Source organism: Balaenoptera musculus, chromosome 5, assembly GCF_009873245.2.
Source record: "Balaenoptera musculus isolate JJ_BM4_2016_0621 chromosome 5, mBalMus1.pri.v3, whole genome shotgun sequence".
NCBI lineage: Eukaryota > Metazoa > Chordata > Mammalia > Artiodactyla > Balaenopteridae > Balaenoptera > Balaenoptera musculus.
The window spans coordinates 23,564,264-23,589,653 of NC_045789.1; the positions used below are offsets into that span (position 1 = coordinate 23,564,264).

The 25,390-nt window shown below is 40.0% G+C and overlaps 1 protein-coding gene across 1 annotated transcript in view; it reads left to right on the forward strand.

Annotated features, from left to right (window-relative positions):
• Nucleotides 1–15,622: 15,622 nt before the first annotated feature.
• The window catches only part of SCOC (short coiled-coil protein), a 42,377-nt gene continuing 32,609 nt past the window's right edge, over nt 15,623–25,390 (forward strand). Inside the window, exon 1 of the mRNA XM_036852561.1 lies at nt 15,623–15,715. Within this exon, the coding sequence (XP_036708456.1) occupies nt 15,646–15,715 (70 nt within the window). The 5' untranslated portion in view covers nt 15,623–15,645. The remainder of the gene's footprint in view (nt 15,716–25,390) is intronic.

The following is a 25,390-nucleotide window of genomic DNA, read 5'->3' on the forward strand; positions in this document are numbered from 1 at the left end:
ACATACTCTATAAACGTTAGCTGTTATTATTGTCACAGTTAACACTTTGGGTTGGAATCACCCATTTCCACCCTTTGCTTTAAACTTAACTGGTCTATGAGTTCTGGGAGGGCAGGGACCATAACTCCTTCCCCTTTGTACCTACGGCCCCACGCACACAGCACTCAATCAAGGTGTTTTGAACTGAAGAGAGGGAACAGAACTGGAAAATTGTTTGAGAAAGCAAAGAGATTGCAACCAAGCAAGGGAGAGAAATGAGTAATTTTCACTTTGGAGTGGAGGATAGTAATGGCTGTGTGCTACCTTAGAGTCAACCTCTGTACCAACATAACTTCATCTCAATGCATTTAACACAATTTTTCTCACAGTGCCTTTCGGTAGACTACTGGAAGGGGTTCTGTAACTAAAGGTTGTTTTGTTTTCTCTGCTGCAAAATAGACCTGAATGCTAATAAGCAAACCAGTTTTCAAGAAGTCTTATCCTAAGGTGCTGGAAATGATCGTGATTTGGGTGTTGGTTATATATTACATATCTATAATCTTACAATTTGCACACTTTACTACATACGTTATATCTCCAAACAAAATCTTGAAAGGCCCTTTGCCTATCAATAGCAATTCCATCTGACACATGTTTACAAGATCACCGTTGCTACCTTGACAGTCCTTTCCTTGATACCTCCCAAAGGCATCCTGTGTATACATGGCATATACAATTACGGGAAATCTCCTGTCACTCACTATGAATAGGCATAGTCCTCAAGGATTCAAAACACTGAAGCCAACACAGCCCAAATACTAGGAACATACTGACGTTAGCAAGCCAACCGATTAAGCTTTTCAGACAAGGATTGCAGTTTCCACACACAAGCAAGTATCAATTTCTTGGTTCCTAGGAGGGCATGGGAAATTTTATTAAAGTCAGATTTAATTCATGGGTTTATTTTTTCTCCTCAACAGTAAACATGTTTTAATAATAAGAGGCAACTGATCTTGATGGCATTAATACTAATAAATGCCTAAGCAGGATTTGGATACGAAAATAAGGATAGTTCACCTTTGAAAAACATAGATTAGGAAGAGCTTTCAGGTGGAGAAGTGAGTTCTGGCAATTTTTCTCCTTAATACGTGAGTTTAATTTATAAACAAAGTTTGTACCTGTTAGAGATGAAAGAACAGTTTCCACTGCATCCGTGTAGGACCACTGCTAGCATATATGCAAATTAGAAAAAGGCACACGTGTGAAGTCTGGGGCACAGCTTGGTGAACAGGAATAAGGGATGGATTTCAAGCCCTACCTTCCTCTGCCAGGCAGCTCTGCACGGGAATAATTGCACGACATTTTCAGCAGCCCCAGAGTCTGGGCAGTGGTGGCTCCAAGGGGATGCTTGAGGGCAGTTTTTTTTTTTTTTTTTTTAATATTTATTTATTTATTTTTGGCTGTGTTGGGTCTTTGTTTCTGTGCGAGGGCTTTCTCTAGTTGCGGCAAGTGGGGGCTACTCTTCGTCGCGGTGCGCGGGCCTCTCACTATCGCGGCCTCTCTTGTTGTGGAGAACAGGCTCCAGACGCACAGGCTCAGTTATTGTGGCTCACGGGCCTAGTTGCTCCGTGGCATGTGGGATCTTCCCGGACCAGGGCTCGAACCCGTGTCCCCTGCATTGGCAGGCAGATTCTCAACCACTGCGCCACCAGGGAAGCCCTTGAGGGCAGTTTTTAATCCTCTCTCTCCGCAATTATTTGATAAGAACAATAATCTTTTTATCTCATGTAAAATGTGGCTCCAAGTTGCCCACCTTCCCCCTTCCAATCAGAACGCTGACCTTAAGTTCTTCCTAAAGAGAAATTCTGGACCCACTACTAAACTGTGGAAATGAAACATTTTCCACCCTGTTCTCTGTTTTCAATCTACCCTGCTGGAAAGGTCTTGTTGATATTTTCCAAGTTGCCTTTTTCTTTATACTTTCCATTTCCTGATCACGCCCTAGCCCCTTATTTTTGTAACCATGGATTTTTCTCATGGCTTAAAATTTTTTGTAGGGGGAAACTGAAACCAGGCATGCATTTAAACATCTTACAGTCTATCGTGTCTCACTTCGTACCTTAACTGACCTGACAACAGCTCTTAACCCCGCTGATCACTCTGTCCTTTGGAAACAGTTTCTTCATTTGGCTTCTAGGACACAGCTCTTTGGATTCTCCTTCTTCCATGCTGGTTGCTCCTTCTCAGTCTCCTGCACTGATTCCTCTTCATATTCCTGATTTCCAAGTGTTGACTGACATCCACAAACCATCCTCTCCTCTGTTCTGTCTACACCATTGTCTCAGAGATCTCACCTGGCCTGTGGCTTTACACGCCATCTATCCCAGCCAACTCCTAAGTTTATATTTTCCTCGACCTCTGCCCTTAACTCCAGACTCACATTTAACTGCTTCCTCAACATCTCCATCTGGATGTTTAAAGGCATCTCAAACTTGGCATACCCCAAAACAAACTCTTTATTTTCTCCCTCACCCCCAGGGGCACTTCCCACAGTCTTTTTCACCGGGGCAAATGGTACCTCCTTTTTTAGTTGCTCATATGGAACACCTTGGACTCATCCTTGGCTCATTTCTCCTCTCACTCCCCACATCAGCAATATCAGCTGGCTCCAGATTTGAATAGGTCTGGAATTGGACTACTTTGCACCACCAGATACCACTCAGGTGGAAGTCAGCATCACCTCTTGGCCCGGATTATTGCAACAGTCTTCACTTCCCTGCCTCTGCCCTTCCTCTCCTCCCCACTCTCCAACCAGAGTCAATTTTCTTCAGTACAGTCAGAATGATCCTAAGTGAACCTAAGTGAGATTGTGTCTCTCCTCTGCATGACGTGTCCCACCTCCCAGAGTGAAACCCAAAGAGCTTGAAAGGGCCTGGAAGGCTCTATATGGGTAGGCCTCTGCTGTATTTCTGGGTATCTCTCAAGCCTCATTGCCCTTTGGGACCTTCTTTGAACATGCCAGACTTGCTTCCACCTCCAGGTCTTTGTACCTGCTGTTCTTTCATCCTTCAGATGTCCTCACACGTGCTTTCTCAACTCCTTGAGTCTCTGCTCATGTGTCATCTTATCAGATAGGCCTTCCCTCACACACTATATTAAATAACACCACACTCCTATAACCCTCTCTGTCCCCTTTACCCTGCGTTATTTTCCTTCATAGAACTTCACAGTACTTCTCTCCATTGTATGTGCATGTGTTTGGATATATACATTTGTATATATTGTACCTATAGTATATTTATATTTCTCTCTATATTTGTGTATGTATATGTGTGTGTGTGTTTGATCATTGTCTTCACCACCAAGAATGAGGTAAGCTCTATGATAGAAAGCATTTTGTTTCATTCATTGTTACAGCTCCAGTACCTAGCACGTAGCAGGTGTTCAATACATATTTGTTGAATGAATGTTGAATCAATCTAGTTAGTTTATACACTGACTAAAACTTACACACAATATATAAAATAAAATGTATTAAAATTTACCTAAAATTTTCCAGAACTGGACATCTTGAAAGGCATTGAAAGAAATATAGTATTTACCCTTGAAGCACATTGAAGCCATATAATGTTTGATGAATAGTGAACTGAAATCCACCATCTTTGTGCTCTGTGAGTAGATTGCCTAAAGGTCATTGGGCAGAACAGAGCTACTAACTAACATTACTTAACCCTTTGTTGGCCTTGTGCTGAATCACAAAACATTAAATTTACTATATGTTTTTCATTTTTACCAATGCTATTAAATTTTATTACTAAATACGTGTTATATACCCATCTAAATGAGTATATTATGAATGTTGTGGTTCGCTATTGCAAATGCTGAAGAATCCAGAATGATGCCTTATGAAGGAATATCCATCACTGAAGTCAGGAATTGTGTTCTATTTATCATCCTATTGCCAAAGCTAATTGTGTATGTTAAAGATTTCTTGATGTGAGCTGTTAGCATATTAAAGTATATTTACTGAAATTCAATACCTGATTCAAATGACATATAATTTAAATATACTTATGAAAACCATAAGATAAATTTATTTAAAACAGGGCAAAACTAAGGAAAAAATTTTACTTGAAATACCACACTAATAGCTAACCTAGTTCCTAGTAGATCAGAGAAGAGTGCAAATCTAAAATTTCCTATTTCCTTTCTTACATATTTTACTGTTTGATCTTTATCTTTAAGATCAACCTAGAGTAGTAAAAATACAATATTAATCAGATTGTATATTTTAATGCCTGTGATTATAGAGGCCATGCACCAGGGTGGTTGGTGTATGGGCTTTGGACTTTCATTGCCTGGATATGAATCTGGTTCCGCCAACTCCTGGCTGTGAGTCTTGGGCAAACTATCTCATCCAAGTGTGTCTGTTTCCTTTTAAGGTTGTTGTGAGGAATAATAAGATGGTTACAGGTAAAACACTCAGAATAGTGTTAAGCATAGAGTAATCACTCAACAAATACTAGCTATTATTATTAGCTACATATAATGTAAATAAAGTTCTGCCATCACATTCCCCCTTTGTAGCTAATGTGCTGAATTAATCCAATTTGCACTAATTTGTCGAAAATATCCAAATAGTCTCACGTGAAATTACTCCTAAAGAAAGAATCTTTTATACAGCAGAGGAATGCTTAGCAGCTTCTTTAGAGATGCCAGGTTCTCTCCAGGAATCTCCTGATCACATGCACTTCAGATGTCATAATTGGTACTCAGAGCCCTTAGAGATGTTTCCTGGGTTATTGCTTAGAAAAACCTCTGAGAAAGCCATAGTAAACACTAGCTTCCAATGTGCTTCATTTTTTTTTTTTTTTGGCTGAGCTGCATGGCTTGCAGGATCTTAGTTCCCCGACCAGGGATCGAACCCTGGCCCCCGGCAGTGGAAGGGCAGAGTCCTAACCACTGGACCGCCAGGGAATCCCCAATGTGCTTCATTATTGCAACCGAATTTTGAGATCATGACAGAGTGTGATAATCCTGATTAGTTTACTAATTCTCTTCATTTTAGACTTTCTTCAGCTCTGTTACCCCCAACACCCATTACCACACGCACACACACACACACACACACACACACACACACACACTCTTACATCTCACACACTACACTTAAAAATGAGCGAAAATGATTTGTTATATAAGTATATTTGCCTTAATGTTTATGCTTTTGAATCCTGTTTTAGGGAAGATTGTATTTTAGTAAAGATTTCTATCCTTACCTTAACCTCCTTCCTAGCCTTATTAATTCTATGAGACATGGTAGACTAGTCTTATGCTGAATTTGAAATCGTTGGGTATGTTATGATTTAAGGTACTTCATTCATTTATTCATATTATGGATAGACAGGTAAAACATGGATAATTTTTTTCCTGATTGGATTTTCTTAATCTTTTTTTAAAAATTGAGGTGAAACGGACATAACGAGCAATTAACCATTATAAAGTATACTATTCAGGGGCATTTAGTGTATTCCTAATCTGGTCAACCACCACCTCTCTCTAGTTTCAAACTTTCTTAATACCCCAGAATAATACCCCATACCCGTTAAGTAATCACTCCACATTCCGTCCTTCCCTCATCCCCTGTTTTATGACTCTATGGTCTTGCCTAGTCTAGTTATATCATATAAAAGGGATCATACAATATGTGACATTTTGTGTCTGGCTTCTTTTACTTAACATAATGTTTTTAAGGTTCACCTAACTGTACCATGTGTCAGTACTTTGCTCCTGTTTATTGTTGAACAAAATCCCACTGTATTTATATATCACAATCTATTTTTTCCATTCATCCATTGACGGGCATTTGGGTGTTTCCACCTTTTGGCTTCTATGAATAATGCTGCTATAAACATTCATATACAAGCTTCTGTGTGGATATATGCTTTCATTTCTCTTGGGTGGAGTGGAATTGCTGGGTCATATGGCAACACTATGTTTGACTTTTTGAGGAACTGCCAAAATGTTTTCCACAGTGGCTGCATCATTATACATTCCCACCGGCAACATACAAAGGTACTTATTTCTCCATATCCTTGCCAATACTTATTTTCCATTTTTGTTGTTGTTGTTTTTATTAAAGCCACACTACTGGGTGTGAAGTAATATCTCATTGTGGTTTTGATTTGCATTTTCTAATGACCAATGATATTGAACATCTTTTCATGTGCTTATTGACCATTTGTATATCTTCTTTGGAGAAACGTCTGTTCATGGTCTTTGCCCATTTTTATTTTATTTATTTATTTATTTATTTTGAGAAGAAAAGAAAGAATTTTATTTGAGCCAACTGAGGATTATAACACAGGCAGCAGACTCTCAGAAAGCTCTGAGGACTGTTTGTCTGTTAGAAGGCATAGTCATACACATTTTTCTTTTTAACATCTTTATTGGAGTATAATTGCTTTACAATGGTGTGTTAGTTTCTGCTTTATAACAAAGTGAATCAGTTATACATATACTTATATCCCCATATCTCTTCCCTCTTGCGTCTCCCTCCCTCACACCCTCCCTATACCACCCCTCTAGGTGGTCACAAAGCACCGAGCTGGTCTCCCTGTGCTATGCGGCTGCTTCCCACTAACTATTTATTTTACATTTGGTAGTGTGTATATGTCCATGCCACTCTCTCACCTTATCCCAGCTTACCCTTCCCCCTCCCCATGTCCTCAAGTCCATTCTCTAGTAGGTCTGTGTCTTTATTCCTGTCTTGCCCCTAGGTTCTTCAGAACTTTTTTTTTTCTTCTTATTTTCCATATATGTGTGTTAGCATATGGTATTTATTTTTCTCTTTCTGACTTACTTCACTATGTATGACAGGATCTAGGTCCATCCACCTCACTACAAATAACTCAAATTCCTTTCTTTTTATGGCTGAGTAATATTCCATTGTATATATGTGCCACATCTTCTTTATCCATTCATCCGATGATGGACACTTAGGTTGCTTCCATGTCCTGGCTATTGTAAATAGAGCTGCAATGAACATTTTGGTACATGACTCTTTTTGAATTATGGTTTTCTCAGGGTATAGGCCCAGTAGTGGGATTGCTGGGTCATATGGTAGTTCTATTTTTAGTTTTTTAAGGAACCTCCATACTGTTCTCCATAGTGGTTGTATCAATTTACATTCCCACCAACAGTGCAAGAGGGTTCCCTTTTCTCCATACCCTCTCCAGCATTTATTGTTTGTAGGTTTTTTGATGATGGCCATTCTGACCGGTGTGAGGTGATATCTCATTGTAGTTTTGATTTGCATTTCTCTAATGATTAATGATGTTGAGCATTCTTTCATGTGTTTGTTGGCAATCTGTCTATCTTCTTTGGAGAAATGTCTATTTAGGACTTCTGCCCATTTTTGGATTGGGTTGTTTGTTGTTTTGATATTGAGCTGCATGAGCTACTTATAAATTTTGGAGATCAATCCTTTGTCAGTTGCTTCATTTACAAATATTTTCTCCCATTCTGAGGGTTGTCTTTTCATCTTGTTTATGGTTTCCTTTGCTGTGCAAAAGCTTTTAAGTTTCATTAGGTCCCATTTGTTTATTTTTGTTTTTGTTTCCATTTCTGTAGGAGGTGTGTCAAAAAGGATCTCGCTGTGACTTATGTCATAGACTGTTCTGCCTATGTTTTCCTCAAAGAGTTTGATAGTGTCTGGCCTTACATTTAGGTCTTTAATCCATTTTGAGTTTATTTTTGTGTATGGTGTTAGGGAGTGTTCTAATTTCATTCTTTTACATGTAGCTGTCCATTTTTCCCAGCACCACTTATTGAAGAGGCTGTCTTTTCTCCATTGTATATTCTTGCCTCCTTTATCAAAGATAAGGTGACCATATGTGCGTGGGTTTATCTCTGGGCTTTCTATCCTGTTCCATTGATCTATATTTCTGTTTTTGTGCCAGTACCATACTGTCTTGATTACTGTAGCTTTGTAGTATAGTCTGAAGTCAGGGAGCCTGATTCCTCCAGCTCAGTTTTTCTTTCTCAAGATTGCTTTGGCTATTCGGGGTCTTTTGTGTTTCCATACAAATTGTGAAATTTTTTGTTCTAGTTCTGTGAAAAATGCCAGTGGTAGTTTGATAGGGATTGCATTGAACCTGTAGATTGCTTTGGGTAGTAGAGTCATTTTCACAATGTTGATTCTTCCAATCCAAGAACATGGTATCTCTCTCCATCTATTTGTACTATCTTTAATTTCTTTCATCAGTGTCTTATAATTTTCTGCATACAGGTCTTTTGTCTCCTTAGGTAGGTTTATTCCTAGATATTTTATTCTTTTTGTTGCAATGGTAAATGAGAGTGTTTTCTTAATTTCATTTTCAGATTTTTTCATCATTAGTGTATAGGAATGCTAGAGATTTCTGTGCATTAATTTTGTATCCTGCTACTTCACCAAATTGATTGATTAGCTCTAGCAGTTTTCTGGTAGCATCTTTAGGATTCTCTATGTATAGTATCATGTCATCTGTAAACAGTGACAGCTTTACTTCTTCTTTTCCGATTTGGATTCCTTTTATTTCTTTTTCTTCTCTGATTGTTGTGGCTAAAACTTCCAAAACTATGTTGAATAATAGTGGTGACACTGGGCAACGTTGTCTTGTTCCTGATCTTAGTGGAAATGGTTTCAGTTTTTCACCATTGAGGACGATGTTGGCTGTGGGTTTGTCATTTATGGCCTTTATTATGTTGAGGTAAGTTCCCTCTATGCCTACTTTCTGGAGGGTTTTTATCATAAATGGGTGTTGAATTTTGTCGAAAGGTTTTTCTGCATCTATTGAGATGATCATATGGTTTTTCTCCTTCAATTCGTTAATATGGTGTATCACATTGATTGATTTGCATATATTGAAGAATCCTTGCATTCCTGGGATAAACCACACTTGATCATGGTGTATGATCCTTTTAATGTGCTGTTGGATTCTGTTTGCTAGTATTTTGTTGAGGATTTTTGCATCTATGTTCATCAGTGATATTGGTCTGTAATTTTCTTTCTCTGTGACATCTTTGTCTGGTTTTGGTATCAGGGTGATGGTGGCCTCGTAGAATGAGTTTGGGAGTGTTCCTCCCTCTGCTATATTTTGGAAGAGTTTGAGAAGGATAGGTGTTAGCTCTTCTCTAAATGTTTGATAGAATTCGCCAGTGAAGCCATCTGGTCCTGGGCTTTTGTTTGTTGGAAGATTTTTAATCACAGTTTCAATTTCAGGGCTTGTGATTGGTCTGTTCATATTTTCTATTTCTTCCTGGTTCAGTCTCGGAAGGTTGTACATTTCTAAGAATTTGTCCATTTCTTCCAGGTTGTCCATTTTATTGGCATATAGTAGCTTGTAGTAATCTCTCACGATCCTTTGTATTTCTGCAGTGTCAGTTGTTACCTCTCCTTTTTCATTTCTAATTCTATTGATTTGAGTCTTCTCCCTTTTTTTCTTGATGAGTCTGGTTGATGGTTTATCAATTTTGTTTGTCTTCTCAAAGAACCAGCTTTTAGTTTTATTGATCTTTGCTATCGTTTCCTTCATTTCTTTTTCATTTATTTCTGATCTGATCTTTATGATTTCTTTCCTTCTGCTAACTTTGGGGTTTTTTTGTTCTCCTTTCTCTAATTGCTTTAGGTGTAAGGTTTGGTTATTTATTTGAGATGTTTCTTGTTTCTTAAGGTAGGATTGTATTGCTATAAACTTCCCTCTTAGAACTGCTTTTGCTGCATCCCATAGGTTTTGGGTCGTCGTGTTTTCATTGTCATTTGCTTCTAGGTATTTGTTGATTTCCTCTTTGATTTCTTCAGTGATCTCTTGGTTATTTAGTAGTGTATTGTTTATCCTCCATGTGTTTGTATTTTTTACAGATTTTTTCCTGTAATTGATATCTAGTCTCATAGCACTGTGGTCCGAAAAGATACTTGATACGTTTTCAATTTTCTTAAACTTACTGAGGCTTGATTTGTGACCCAAGATATGATCTATCCTGGAGACCATTCCATGAGCACTTGAGAAGAAAGTGTATTCTGTTGTTTTTGGATGGAATGCCCTATAAATATCAATTAAGTCCATCTTGTTTAATGTATCATTTAAAGCTTGTGTTTCCTTATTTATTTTCATTTTGGATGATCTGTCCATTGGTGAAAGTGGGGTGTTAAAGTCCCCTACTATGATTGTGTTAATGTCGATTTCTCCTTTTATGGCTGTTAGTATTTGCCTTATGTATTGAGGTGCTCCTATGTTGGGTGCATAAATATTTACAATTGTTATATCTTCTTCTTGGATTGATCCCCTGATCATTATGTAGTGTCCTTCTTTGTCTCTTGTAATAGTCTTTGTTTTAAAGTCTGTTTTGTCTGATATGAGAGTTGCTACTCCAACTTTCTTTTCATTTCCATTTGCATGGAATATCTTTTTCCATCCCCTCACTTTCAGCCTGTATGTGTCCCTAGGTCTAAAGTGGGTCTCTTGTAAACAGCATATATACAGGTCTTCTTTTTGTATCCATTCAGCCAGTCTATGTCTTTTGGTTGGAGCATTTAATCCATTTACATTTAAGGTAATTATCGATATGTATGCTCCTATTACCATTTTCCTAATTGTTTTGGGTTTTTCATTGTAGGTCTTTTCTTTCTCTTGTGTTTCCTGCCTAGGGAAGTTCCTATAGCATTTGTTGTAATGCTGGTTTGGTGGTGCTGAATTCTCTTAGCTTTTGCTTGTCTGTAAAAGTTTTAATTTCTCCCTCAAATCTGAGTGAGATCCTTGCTGGATAGAGTAATCTTGGTTGTAGGTTCTTCCCTTTCATCACTTTATATATGTCCTGCCACTCCCTTCTGGCTTGCAGAGTTTCTGCTGAAAGATCAGCTGTTAACCTTATGCGGATTCCCTTGTATGTTATTTGTTGTTTTTCCCTTGCTGCTTTTAATATTTTTTCTTTGTATTTAATTTTTGATAGTTTGATTAATATGTGTCTTGGCGTGTTTCTCCTTGGATTTATGCTGTATGGGATTCTCTGTGCTTCCTGGACTTGATTAACTATTTCCTTTCCCATATTAGGGAAGTTTTCAACTCTAATCTCTTCAAATATTTTCTCAGTCCCTTTCTTTTCCTCTTCTTCTGGGACCCCTATAATTCGAATGTTGGTGCGTTTAATGTTGTCCCAGAGGTCTCTGAGACTGTCCTCAATTCTTTTCATTCTTTTTTCTTTATTCTGCTCTGCAGTAGTTATTTCTACTATTTTATCTTCGAGGTCACTTATCCGTTCTTCTGCCTCAGTTATTCTGCTATTGATCCCTTCTAGAGAATTTTTAATTTCATTTACTGTGCTGTTCATGATTGTTTGTTTGCTCTTTAGTTCTTCTAGGTCCTTGTTAAACATTTCTTGTATTTTCTCCATTGTATTTCCAAGATTTTGGATCATCTTTACTATCATCATTCTGAATTCTTTTTCAGGTAGACTGCCTATTTCCTCTTCATTTGTTAGGTCTGGTGGGTTTTTACCTTGCTCCTGTTTCTCTGTCTTCTCATTTTGCTTAACTTACTGTGTTTGGGGTCTCCTTTTCGCAGGCTGCAGGTTCGTAGTTCCCGTTGTTTTTGGTGTCTTCCCCCAGTGGCTAAGGTTGGTTCAGTGGGTTGTGTAGGCTTCCTGGTGGAGGGGACTAGTGCCTATGTTCTGGTAGATGAGGCTGGATCTTGTCTTTCTGGTGGGCAGGTCCACGTCTGGTTGTGTGTTTTGGGGTGTCTGTGACCTTATTATGATTTTAGGCAGTCTGTCTGCTAATGGGTGGTGTTGTGTTCCTGTCTTGCTAGTTGTTTGGCATAGGGTGTCCAGCACTGTAGCTTGCTCGTCGTTGAGTGGAGCTGGGTCTTGGCATTGAGATGAAGATCTCTGGGAGATTTTCGCCCTTTGATATTACGTGGAGCTGGGAGGTCTCTGGTGCACCAATGTCCTGAACTTGGCTCTCCCACCTCAGAGGCACAGCCCTGATGCCTTAAATGTAGGGAGTAAACCACCGGGGGAGCATCCAGAAAAGCAAGGCTCTGTGCTATTTAGGAAAAAAACATCCTGGACAAGCGCCCCAGAGCCTCTCCTCAGACGTTGGGGCTCAGACAGGCAGCGCTTGTCTCCGGTAGATGTGACCACACGCAGGCACTTGTCTGCCCATTTTTAAAACTGGGTTGTCTGTCTCTTTGTGTTGAGTTGTTAAGAGGTCTTTATATATTCTGGACATTAAAACCTTATCAGCTATGTGGTCTGCAAATATTTTCTTCCATTCTGTAGGTTGCCTTTTCACATTTTTGATAATGTCCTTTGACATTATCAAAATGCACAAATGTTTTTAATTTTCATGAAATCCAATTTATCTATTAATTCTTTTGTTGCTTGTGTTTTTGGTGTCAAATCTAAGAATTCATTACCAAATTCATGCAATCTTCAAATTCATACGGAACTGCAAGGGACCCCAAATAGTCAAAACATTATTTAAAGAAGAAAATGTTCAAGTACTCACACTTTCTGACTACAAAACTAACCACAAAGCTACAGTAATCAAAACATTGTGGTACTGACATAAGTACCAATGGAATAGAACTGAGATTCCAGAAATAACCTCCCCCCCAACCCCACAATCTATGGTCAATTGATTTTTGACAAGGATGCCAAGACCATTCAATAGGGGAAAGAATAGTCTCTTCAACAATAGTGTTGGGACAACTGGATATCTAAATTCAACAGAATGAAGCTGCACCCCTACCTCACTCCATATACAAAAATTAACTCAGAATGGATCAACAACCTAACTTTAAGAGCTAAAACAGTAAAACTAGTAGAAGAAAACATAGGAGTAAATATTTGACATAGATAATTTAAATCCACAGATAATTCTCCACTACAGTTAAAAGTGAACATCTCCATTATAACTTTGCCCAAAGACTATGCGAAGAGTGGCAAAGCTGACTGACTTGAGTTTTATCTCTTTTCACTCCCTTGTCCATTAACATAGATACTTCATGAGAAATGTCCTTGAAGGTAATCAGAAAGAAGGCAAAAAAACAAACAAAAAAAAGCAAGTGCCTAGGCTAATCCTAACAAAAAGTACAATTGGCCATAAGTAATAAAAATAAAACCCAAATACATAGGTTAAACCAAATGCACACTTTGGTTTCTAAATTCTTTGCCAGGAAAAATGGTATAAATATAGTGATTAAGAGCACAGACCCTGGATCCAGAGGGCCTGGATTCCAATCCCAGCCTTACTTAGCTGCTTGTCTTTTATTTAATCTCTCTCCATGCCTCAGCTCCCTCATCTTTAAAATGGAAATAATATTAGTGCCTACTTCATGGGGTTGTTGCTTAGCACTAGTAACTACTTAAGTGTGTGCTATTATTTCTAGGACTGACAGAGGATGGATCAGGCAAGAGAGGTATTTCTATGCTTCCATGATTATATATAGAGTTGCTAGGAAAAGCAGCTCATATGGTAGCCATGAGCATATGCCTTGTAGACCTCCAACTTTGGTGTAACTGACTAAGAGCCCCAGCTGCTGAGCTCTGAAATCCATCACCATATTTGCACAGAGGTCTCACTTCCCACCAGCTGCTCCCATCCAGTAACTAAGCACTGCAGGAGTGCTAAGGGAGACCATTCCTGGGAGGAACAGGACGCCTCTTATGGTCAACTTTGGCTTGAGTACTCTTTGACAACCTTGTCGAAATTTCACTAGTCTGAAGGACAAGCTAGACTTTCCATCCTGCTTTGTCAGCTCTGCATCATGTTCTGATGGCTCTCCCAGCCTTTCCTGGTTCCCTCCCTGTATTCTCTCACCCTTTTAATCCCACTTTAGTGTCCGATTCTTAGAGGACTAACACAGTCTGGAATTCAAAACTCTCTTAGCTATGAACTTAACCTATATGCCACCTTATCTACTATCTCTTAGTTGCATGTACCTTCCACTCTTGGTTCCCAAATGTGCCTAATGCTTACTCATCTCTGAGCCTTTGCCCATGTCCCTTCACTGAGAAAGCACTCACCACCCAGCCATTTTTGCCTACTGGATGCCACTTGTCACTGATCACGCATCTCAGATGTCACTTTCTCTAAGTCTTTCAAGATCTGCCAACCAGGTATACTCTTCACCTTCTCTAAACCTCAATGACTCTTGCCTTTGCACTTTTTAATAAGCTTATTAACAGCAATAGCTATTTCTTACTTTGAGCCCTCCAAAGTCCCCAGCTTGTATCAAATAGGCACATAATATGTGTAGGATGGAATTGGAAAATTAGGAGGAATTCTAGTGAAATTTAATTTTTAACATTAGGATTTCCAACAGCTTACAACCATTTTGCTTGATATAGCAACAATGAACTCAGATGAATAAAAAAAATCCTATGTATCAAAGCACTTAGGGCAAAATATAGCATGTAGTAACTCAATTTTAATACCTGCTTAAAATTCTTCATCAAATTTGGCTGATTTTTTCCCCCAAAGAGTGATGATGTAAAATTTTTAAAAAGTTTTGGGTTTGTTTATGTATATCGAGGGGGACTAGGGGACAAAGAAAAACAGCTGTACAAGAAAATTTCCTCCTCTAGCAAAGGGCCTTTGGCCTAAGGGTTGGCAAGGCCAACATCTCTCCTCTTTGGCTCCTCCAGAAATAGAGAAGGGAGATCCTGTCATTTTAATGAGCTTTCACGGAGTAACATCCAGTAATATGAGAGGGCATTGATGAGCTTAATACATAGAGAATCTTATTCCCTCACATATGCCTGATTGTTTGGAGTCATTATTGTAGTTGACACTGAACAAGTGCATTTTATTCATGTTTAATCCTTACAGAAGACATTGTGATACAGGATAGGAAATTGAGGCTCTGTGACCAAGTCATGCTGCTAGGTCACTGACCCAAATCCCTTAGAATTTTATTGTAGGTGTCCAAAAGATATGTTAATCACATAAAACTCAATTTGTCCTCCCAACCTCATTCCAGGGCTTTTGGGGCAATGTTCTTGGACAATTCAGTCTAAGGAAACTGACACTGGATTGAAGGCAAGGTTTGACATCTAGCCAGAGTACAGCAGGAGTGCCAACTCAACAGCTTCAGGTAAAGGTTTGTAACTCTTTTTTTAAATATTTATTTATTTATTTATGGCTGTGTTGGGTCTTCGCCTCTGTGCTAGGGCCTTCTCCAGTCGCGGCAAGCGGGGGCCACTCCTCATCGCGGTGCGCGGGCCTCTCACTATCGCGGCCTCTCCCGCCGCGGAGCACAGGCTCCAGACGCGCAAGCTCAGTAATTGTGGCTCACGGGGCCCAGCCGCTCCGCGGCATGTGGGACCCTCCCAGACCAGGGCTCGAACCCGTGTCCCCCGCACCGGCAGGCAGACCCCCAAACACTGCGCCACCAGGGAAGCCCTTGTAACTCTTTAACTTGGGTCTCTAATCATTTCCGGTTAGGTCCACAACACACAGTAAGAACTCCTCAGGTGGAAAGCAGGAAGAGGGTGGCTTGTGCAAGGATCAGATAGCACCTACGTGGGTGTTCATTTATTAATTATTTAACAAGGGCGATCACATGAGAGAACTGCCGTTTCCCCTGCCCCCATTTTTCTCACTAACAGGCCTGAAAAGTGAACAAGATGGACGGGTCCAGCCAAGAGGAAGAGGAGGATCGTACTTTCACCAACATTTCTCTTGCAGATGACACAGGTAAGGAAGAACCTGATGAATTCTGAAACATAAAATTCAGCAACTGCTCAGCAGTTTTTTAAAACTATAGTTTTTATTGTTTTTATGATAATGGTAAAACATAGTCATTGTAGAAAACTTGAAAAAATATAGCTACAAAAATAAAACCAAAAAAATGTTTAATTAAGAGCTATTTTTCTTTTTCCTTTAAAATTGTGATTATTTTAAAAGTTCCTGTGGTTGAATTATACATACTTTAAAAACTCAATCAACAAATAAAAATATAAAACGTTTATTTCCTAAGAGCTCAGGAAACATGACCTCAACATATGTAAAGTATATGTTATATATATAAAGTACAGATGCCCCATTTATATTACTTAGCACCAGTTTGCCAATATGAAGTCAGTGACGAGAGAAGACCTAAAACAACCTAGGATATTATTACCCTAATTTGTTCAATTATAGTCCACTACTTCTCTATTTTGTGAAATAATTTTATCATTTCTGAAAAATGAACTAGAATACGCTGCAATTCGCTTTAAAAATTATTGCAGAAAATGTCCGGTTTTTAAGCAAGGACGAAGTTTGCTGAGTTCCACAGGAGAGAAGGAAAAAGAGGGGAGCAGTGGTTCTAAAACGCTGAAGGAAGGGATAACTATGGCTCATTCAACATCCGGAAGAAAACAGACACTGCTGAGTGGCACAATGTTAACTGGAAACACTTCAAACCTATAAGCAACTACGTCTTGTGTGTGTGTGTGTGTGTATGTGTGTGTGTGGGTGTGGGGGGGTTGGTGGCATTGTTTTGTATCCAAGTTCCCTTAGCACAGTCATAGAAGCCAGCAAGACTGCAGCTAAGCAATGGGGGTTACTGATTCTGATTAACAGAGCAGAGCATGAATATTTAACATCAATTGCTTTCATACAGCCACGCTTCTCCACTTTCTCCCTAAATGCTCAGATTCAAAAAGCCTCTTTCTAAAGTGTGGCCAATTAGCCGAACTGCCAGCCAGCCAGAGTTAAGCTTGGCCTCCTGGCACCGCGTAAACATGCTGGGGGATTTGAAAATCAAAGAGGAGCATTTTCAGCCTTTACGACGCGAGGAAAAGTACAAGGTCCCCGGGCTGTTGAAGAAGTGGGATACCGCTGGCCTTCACATGCTCCCATCAGGGCGTTTTAGAAAAACGACAGAGCTGCAGACAGCAGCAAAGGAAACAAAGACCCGGGGAAACCTCCTCTGCTTGTGGAAGGCACGATGAGCTCTGAGCGTGCGCGTGGGGCGTCCTATATGCCGTGGGCGGGTGCGGTTCATACGGGGCGCTGGCTTGCTCCGAAGACGCCCCCGCCCAGGATTCTTTCTGCCTTGTGACGTGGGCTGGGTCTGAAAGCTGATGGTCGCTGAGGCTGAGAAGGAGCCTTTGTGAAACAGATGTCTTTCATCCAGTCCTGAGCACCGCCTCAACTCTGCCCTCCGCGTCTCATCCTCTGCCACCCTCGCGCTTCCAGGGCCCACAAAAGCAGAGGAAGGCGGGGATTTGAATTCAGGTGTCTAATCCAAGGTTGGCAATGGTTTGGAGAGGGACACCGTCGAGGTTGTTAGCTAACCGAGTCTGAGGCCGGCAGTAGGCGTAGGCGCGGGATAAAGTGATAAACTGGGACGGGGTAAGCAGGATCCCCGGGCTGGTGGTGAGCTGTCGCAGCCGAGGGAGGGCTTTGAAGGCTCCTTGCTCGCCCTCAAGACCTCCTCATCCCTGGTCAGACGAGTCACAGAATCCTGGGGCACCAGGGGCCTTTAGTGATGGTCCAGCGTGGTAACCAGCAGTGGACTGAGGCACTCTGATTCGTGCTGCTTCAGCTTTCCAAGATGGCAAATGGAAATTGCTCATGTACTTGTAGCAGGAAAGAACTGAAACCCCATTTTCTTTGGCTTTTGGAGATAAGTGTATCAATTTGATGTGGCAGTACTGGTTCGCTCTTGTTAATAAGAGGTTCTTGGTCTTTGATAAATAAAAATAGGTAGACAAATTATTATGAAACAAAGGCAGCTTGTTCACAATTTCACATTAGATTGAACTACATTTCTTTCAATAACATCTATTTTCATGCTGAGTTTCCTGCTGTTAAGAAGGAAAACTTAAGAATGAAGTTTTAAAGAAATTGAAATTTCTTTCAGCTTAGGTGTAGTATTTTTTTTTCAAATGATTACTAAGTTTTAAGGCCACAAATACTTATTAAGATGTTTGGACCTGAATACTTAATTTGTGGAACTGTTTGGTATTTCTCTTGGCCTTGGAGAACTGTAAAAAAATTACTTAAAATGAAGGGCACTGTGAACCAAGGTAGTCTGGGACTCTCTGGTCTAAGCTGTACAGTTGTTGCACTGGCCTCCCTTCTGGGTGACAGACACACAGCGCAGGACAAAGACATTTGATAGTATTGATCTGTCCTTCCTTCCTGTGTTTCTGATCCCCTTGCTTTGACGCTACCACACTTCTCAGGTTCTCCTTTAACCTCTCCTCATCCTTCTCAGGCTCCTTTGGGAACCCTTTCCCACAAGTCTTTCCCCAAGATTCTGCCCTTGGCCTGCTTTCCTTCTCTCTCTGGTTCCATGCTATATACCAGTGACTCTAAAACAGCTTGTAAATTCAAACACATTTAGGGCCAAGCAGTGTACTTGTGGGAAAGAGACAATTGTATATCACTGTTTATTTCATTCAGTTTCCAAAACAAACTATTGAAATTTCTATGCTCATTTCAGTTTATTAGGTTTGTCCATCATGTATCTTTTCTTTTTGTTTTTAAAAATTTTATTTTCATGTGGTAAAAACACTTAACATGAGATCTACCTCCTCAACAGATTTTTAAGTGTATAATAGACTATCATTAACCATAGGCACAATGCTGTACATCAAATCTCTAGAACTTAATCATCTTACATTCCTGAAATTTTAAACCCGTTGATAAGCAACTGCCCCTTTCCCCCTCACCCCAGCCCCTGCAGTCATCATTCTATTCTTTGCTTCCATGAGTCTACTTTTTAATTTAATTTAATTTTAATTTAATTTAATTTTTTTTGGCCACACAGCATGCAGGATCTTAGTTCCCCGATCAGGGATTGAACCTACGCCCCCTGCAGTGGAAGCACGGAGTCCTAACCACTGGACCACCAGGGAATTTCTGAGTCTGACTATTTTAGATACCTCATATAAGTGGACTCATACAGTGTTTGTCCTTCTGTGACTGACTTGTTTTACTTAGTATAATGTTCACAGGGTTCTTCCATGTTGTGGCATATTGCAGGACTTCTTTCTTTTTTAAGGCTGAATAATATTCTATTGTATGTATATATCACATTTTTGTTTAGCCATTCATCCATTGATGGACGTTTGATTCCACATCTTAGCTATTGTGAATAGTGCCGCAGTGAATATGAGAGTGCTAATATCCCCTCAGGATCCTGATTTCAGTTCTTTGGGATAAATATCCAGAAGTGGGATTATTGATCATATGGTAGCTCCATTTATAAATTTTTGAGGAACCTCAAAAGCATTTTCCGTAGTGGCTGCACCATTTTACATTCCCTTCTATAGTGTAAAAGGGTTCCATTTTCTCCACATCCTCACCAACACTTGTTGTCCTTTGGGTTTCTTTCTTTGATTGCCATCTTAACAGGTGTTAGGTGGTATCTCATTGTGATTTTGATTTGCATTTCCCTGATGACCAGTCACATTGAGCATCTTTTCACTTACCTGTTGGCGATTTGTACGTCTTCTTTGATGAAATGTCTATTGAAGTCTTTTGCCCATTTTTAATTGGGTTATTAATGTTTTTTGTTATTGAGGAGTTCATTATATATTTAATTGTAAATTAACCCCTTATCAGATATATCATTTGCAAATATTTTCTCCCATTCTGTACGTTTCCTTTCTATTCTATTGTTTCCTTTACTGTGCAGAAGTGTTTTTATTGATGTAGTATTCCTTGCCTATTTTTGCATTTGTTACCTGTGCTTTTGGTGTCATATCTATGAAATTACTGCCAAGACCAATGTCACAAAGATTTTCCTCTATATTTTCTTCTAGAAGTTTTATAGCTTTGGTCTTACATTTAAGGCTTTAATCCATTTTGGGTTTTTGTGAATGGTGTTAGATAAAGGTCCAAATTCACTCTTTTGCATGCAGATATTCAGTTTTCCCAACACCATTTATTAAAGAGACTATCCTTTCTCCATTGTGTGTTCTTGGCACCCTTGCTGAAGATCAATTGACATATATATGGACTTATTTCTGGACTCCATATGCTATTCCAGTGGTCTGTATGTCTTTATGTCATTACCATACTCTTTTAATTACTATGACTTTGTAATATACATATATATATATATATATATATTTCAAAATATTATCACCTATTTCTTTAACATCTTTATTGGAGTATAATTGCTTTAAAATGTTGTGTTAGTTTCTGTTGCATAATGAAGTGAATCAGCTATATGTACACATATATCCCCATATCCCCTTCCTCTTGTGTCTCCCTCCCACCCCCTCCTTATCCCAACCCTCTAGGTTGTCACAAAGCACTGAGCTGATCTCCCTGTGCTATGCGGCTGCTTCCCACTAGCTATCTACTTTACATTTGGTAGTGTATATATGTCAATGCCACTCTCTCACTTTGTCCCAGCTTACACTTCCCTCTCCCCATGTCCTCAAGTCCATTCTCTATGTCTGTGTCTTTATTCCTGTCCTGCCCCTAGGTTCTTCAGAACCATTTTTTTTTTTAGATTCCATATATATGTGTTAGCATAAGGTATTCGTTGTTCTCTTTCTGACTTACTTCACTCTGTATGACAGACTCTAGGTCCATCCACCTCACTACAAATAACTCAATTTCATTTCTTTTTACAGCTGAGTAATATTCCATTGTATATTTGTGCCACATCTTTATCCATTCATCTGTCTATGGACACCTAGGTTGCTTCCATGTCCTGGCTATTGTAAATAGAGCTGCAATGAACATTGTGGTACATGACTCTTTTTGAATTATGGTATTCTCAGGGTACATGCCCAGTAGTGGGATTGCTGGGTCATATGGTAATTCTATTTTCAGTTTTTTAAGGAACCTCCATACTGTTCTCCATAGTGGCTGTATCAATTTACATTCCCACCAGCAGTGCAAGAGGGTTCCATTTTCTCCACACCCACTCCAGCATTTATTGTTTGTAGATTTTTTATGATGGCCATTCTGACCGGTGTGAGGTGATACCTCATTGTAGTTTTGATTGGCATTTCTCTAATGATTAGTGATGTTGAGCATCCTTTCATGTGTTTGTTGGCAATCTGTCTATCTTCTTTGGAGAAATGTCTATTTAGGTCTTCTGCCCATTTTTGGATTGGGTTGTTCGTTTTTTTGATATTGAGCTACATGAGCTGCTTGTATATTTTGGATATTAATCCTTTGTCAGTTGCTTCGTTTACAAATATTTTCTCCCATTCTGAGGGTTGTCTTTTCATCTTGTTTATGGTTTCCTTTGCTGTGCAAAAGCTTTTAAGTTTCATTAGGTCCCATTTGTTTATTTTTGTTTTTAGTTCCATTTCTCTAGGAGGTGGGTCAAAAAGGATCTTGCTGTGATTTATGTCATAGAGTGTTCTGCCTATGTTTTCCTCTAAGAGTTTGATAGTGTCTGGCCTTACATTTAGGTCTTTAATCCATTTTGAGTTTATTTTTGTGTATGGTGTCAGGGAGTGTTCTAATTTCATTCTTTTACATGTAGCTGTCCAGTTTTCCCAGCACCATTTATTGAAGAGGCTGTCTTTTCTCCACTGTATATTTTTGCCTCCCTTATCAAAGATAAGGAGACCATATGTGCATGGGTTTATCTCTGGGCTTTCTCTCCTGTTCCATTGATCTATATTTCTGTTTTTGTGCCAGTACCATACTGTCTTGATTACTGTAGCTTTGTAGTATAGTCTGAAGTCAGGGAGCCTGATTCCTCCAGCTCCGTTTTTCGTTCTCAAGATTGCTTTGATTATTCAGGTTCATCTGTGTTTCCATACAAATGGTGAAATTTTTTTTTCTAGTTCTATGAAAAATGTCATTGGTTGCTTGATAGGGATTGCATTGGATCTGTAGATTGCTTTGGGTAGTATAGTCATTTTCACAGTGTTGATTCTTCCAATCCAAAAACATGGTATATCTGTCCGTTTGTGTCGTCTTTAATTTCTTTCATCAGTGTCTTACAGTTTTCTGCATACAGGTCTTTTGTCTCCTTAGGTAGGTTTATTCCTAGGTATTTTATTCTTTTTGGTTGCAATGGTAAATGGGAGTGTTTCCTTAATTTCTCTTTCAGATTTTTCATCATTAGTGTATAGGACTATGCAAGAGATTTCTGTGCATTAATTTTGTATGCTGCTACTTTAGCAAATTCATTGATTAAATCTAGTAGTTTTCTTGTAGCCTCTTTAGGATTCTCTATGGAGAGTATCATGTCATCTGCAAACAGTGACAGTTTTACTTCTTCTTTTCTGATTCAGATTCCTTTTATTTCTTTTTCTTCTCTGATTGCTGTGGCTAAAACTTCCAAAACTACGTTGAATAACAGTGGTGAGAGTGGGCAACCTTGTCTTGCTCCTGATCTTAGAGGAAACGGTTTCAGTTTTTCACCATTGAGAACGATGTTGGCTGTGGGTCTGTCATTTATGGCCTTTATTATGTTGAGGTAAGTTCCCTCTATGCCTACTTTCTGGAGGGTTTTTATCATAAATGGGTGTTGAATTTTGTTGAAAGGTTTTTCTGCATCTATTGAGATGATCATATGGTTTTTCTCCTTCAATTCGTTAATATGGTGTATCACATTGATTGATTTGCATATATTGAAGAATCCTTGCATTCCTGGGATAAACCACACTTGATCATGGTGTATGATCCTTTTAATGTGCTGTTGGATTCTGTTTGCTAATATTTTGTTGAGCATTTTTGCATCTATGTTCATCAGTGATATTGGCCTGTAGTGTTCTTTTTATGTGACATCTTTGTCTGGTTTTGGTATCAGGGTGATGGTGGCCTCATAGAATGAGTTTGGGAGTGGTCTCCCTCTGCTATATTTTGGAAGAGTTTGAGAAGGATAGGTGTTAGCTCTTCTCTAAATGTTTGATAGAATTCACCTGTGAAGCCATCTGGTCCTGGGCTTTTGTTTGTTGGAAGATTTTTAATCACAGTTTCAATTTCAGGGCTTGTGATTGGTCTGTTCATATTTTCTATTTCTTCCTGGTTCAGTCTCTGAAAGTTGTGCTTTTCTAAGAATTTGTCTATTTCTTCCAGGTTGTCCATTTTATTGGCATATAGTAGCTTGTAGTAATCTCTCATGATCCTTTGTATTTCTGCAGTGTCAGTTGTTACTTCTCCTTTTTCATTTCTAATTCTATTGATTTGAGTCTTCTCCCTTTTTTTCTTGATGAGTCTGGCTAATGGTTTATCAATTTTGTTTATCTTCTCAAAGAACCAGCTTTTAGTTTTATTAATCTTTGCTATCATTTCCTTCATTTATTTCTGATCTGATCTTTATGATTTCTTTCCTTCTGCTAACTTTGGGGTTTTTTTTTTGTTCTTCTTTCTCTAATTGCTTTAGGTGTAAGGTTAGGTTGTTTATTTGAGATGTTTCTTGTTTCTTAAGGTAGGATTGTATTGCTAGAAACTTCCCTCTTAGAACTGCTTTGTCTGCATCCCATAGGCTTTGGGTCGTTGTGTTTTCATTGTCATTTGTTTCTAGGTATTTTTTGATTTCCTCTTTGATTTCTTCAGTGATCTCTTGGTTATTTAGTAGTGTATTGTTTACCCTCCATGTGTTTGTATTTTTTACAGATTTTTTCTGGTAATTGATATCTAGTCTCATAGCATTGGTTGGTTTTTACCTTGCTCCTTCATCTCTGTGTATTTCTCTGTCTTCTCATTTTGCTTAACTTGCTGTGTTTGGGGTCTCCTTTCCACAGGCTGCAGGTTTGTAGTTCCCATTGTTTTTGGTGTGTGTCCCCAGTGGGTAAGGTTGGTTCAATAGGTTGTGTAGGCTTCCTGGTGGAGGGCACTGGTGCCTGTGTTCTGGTGGATGAGACTGGATCTTGTCTTTCTGGTGGGCAGGTCCACATCTGGCGGTGTGTTTTGGGGTGTCTTTGAACTTAGTATGATTTTAGGCAGCCTCTCTGCTAATGGGTGGGGTTGTGTTCCTGTCTTGCTAGTTGTTTGGCATGGGGCATCTAGCACTGGAGCTTGCTGGCCATTGGGTGGAGCTGGGTCTTAGCGTTTAGACTGAGATCTCTGGGAGAGGTTTGCCGATTGATATTACGTGGGGCTGGGAGGTCTCTGGTGGTCCAATGTCCTGAACTCGGCCCTCCCACCTCAGAGGCTCAGGCCTGACACCAGGCCAGAGCACCAAACCCTGTCAGCCACACAGCTTAGAAGAAAAGGGAGAAAAGAAAGAAAGAAAGAAAAAATTTTAATAAATAAATAAATAAATGAAATAAAATAAAATAATTAAAATTTAAAAATTATTAAAATAAAAAAGTAATAAAAAAAAAGAAGAGAGCAACCAAACCAATAAACAAATCCACCAATGATAACAAGCAGTAAAAACTATACTAAGATAAACATAAAAGTCAGAAACAAGTCAGTCGCAGACAGCAAACCCCAAGTCTACAGTTGCTCCCAAAATCCACTGCCTCAATTTTGGGTTGATTCGTTGTCTATTCAGGTATTCCACAGATGCAGGGTACCTCAAGTTGATTGTGGGGATTTAATTCACTGCTCCTGAGGCTGCTGGGAGAGATTTCCCTTTCTCTTCTTTGTTCCCACAGCTCCTGGGGTTCAGCTTTGGAGTTGGCCCCACCTCTGCATGTACACCGCCCTCACGCTTCTGTTCCTACCCAGATAGGATGGGTTTAAAGCAGCGGCTGATTAGGGGGCTCTGGCTCACTCATGCCGGGGGCAGGGAGGGGTACAGTAGTTATAATATGAATGTGCGGCGAGCCTGTGGTGGCAGAGGCCGGCGTGACATTGCAGCAGCCTGAGGCGCGCCATGCATTCTCCCGGGGAAGTTGTCCCGGGATCACGGGAGCCTGGCCATGGCGGGCTGCACAGGCTCCCGGGAGGGGCGGTGTGGAGAGTGACCTGTGCTCACACACAGGATTCTTGGTGGCGGCAGCAGCAGCCTTAGCATCTCATGCCCGTCTCTGGTGTCCTCAGTGATAGCCGTGGCTCGTGCCCATCTCTGGAGCTCGTTTAGGTGGTGCTCTGAATCCCCTCTCCTCGCACACCCCAAAACAATGGACTCTTGCCTCTTAGGCAAGTCCAGACTTTTTTCTGGACTCCCTCCCACTAGCTGTGGTGCACTAGCCCCTTCAGGCTGTGTTCACACCGCCAACCCCAGTCCTCTCCCTGGGATCCAACCTCCGAAGTCCAAGCCTCAGCTCCCAGCCCCCGCCCACCCCGGCGGGTGAGCAGACAAGCCTCTCGGGCTGGTGAGTGCTGGTCAGCACCGATCCTCTGTGTGGGAATCTCTCCGCTTTGCCCTCCGCACCCCTGTGGCTGCGCTCTCCTCCGTGGCTCCGAAGCTTCCCCCCTCCGCCACCCGCAGTCTCCACCCGCGAAGGGGCTTCCTAGTGTGTGGAAACCTTTCCTCCTTCACAGCTCCCTGCAACTGGTGCA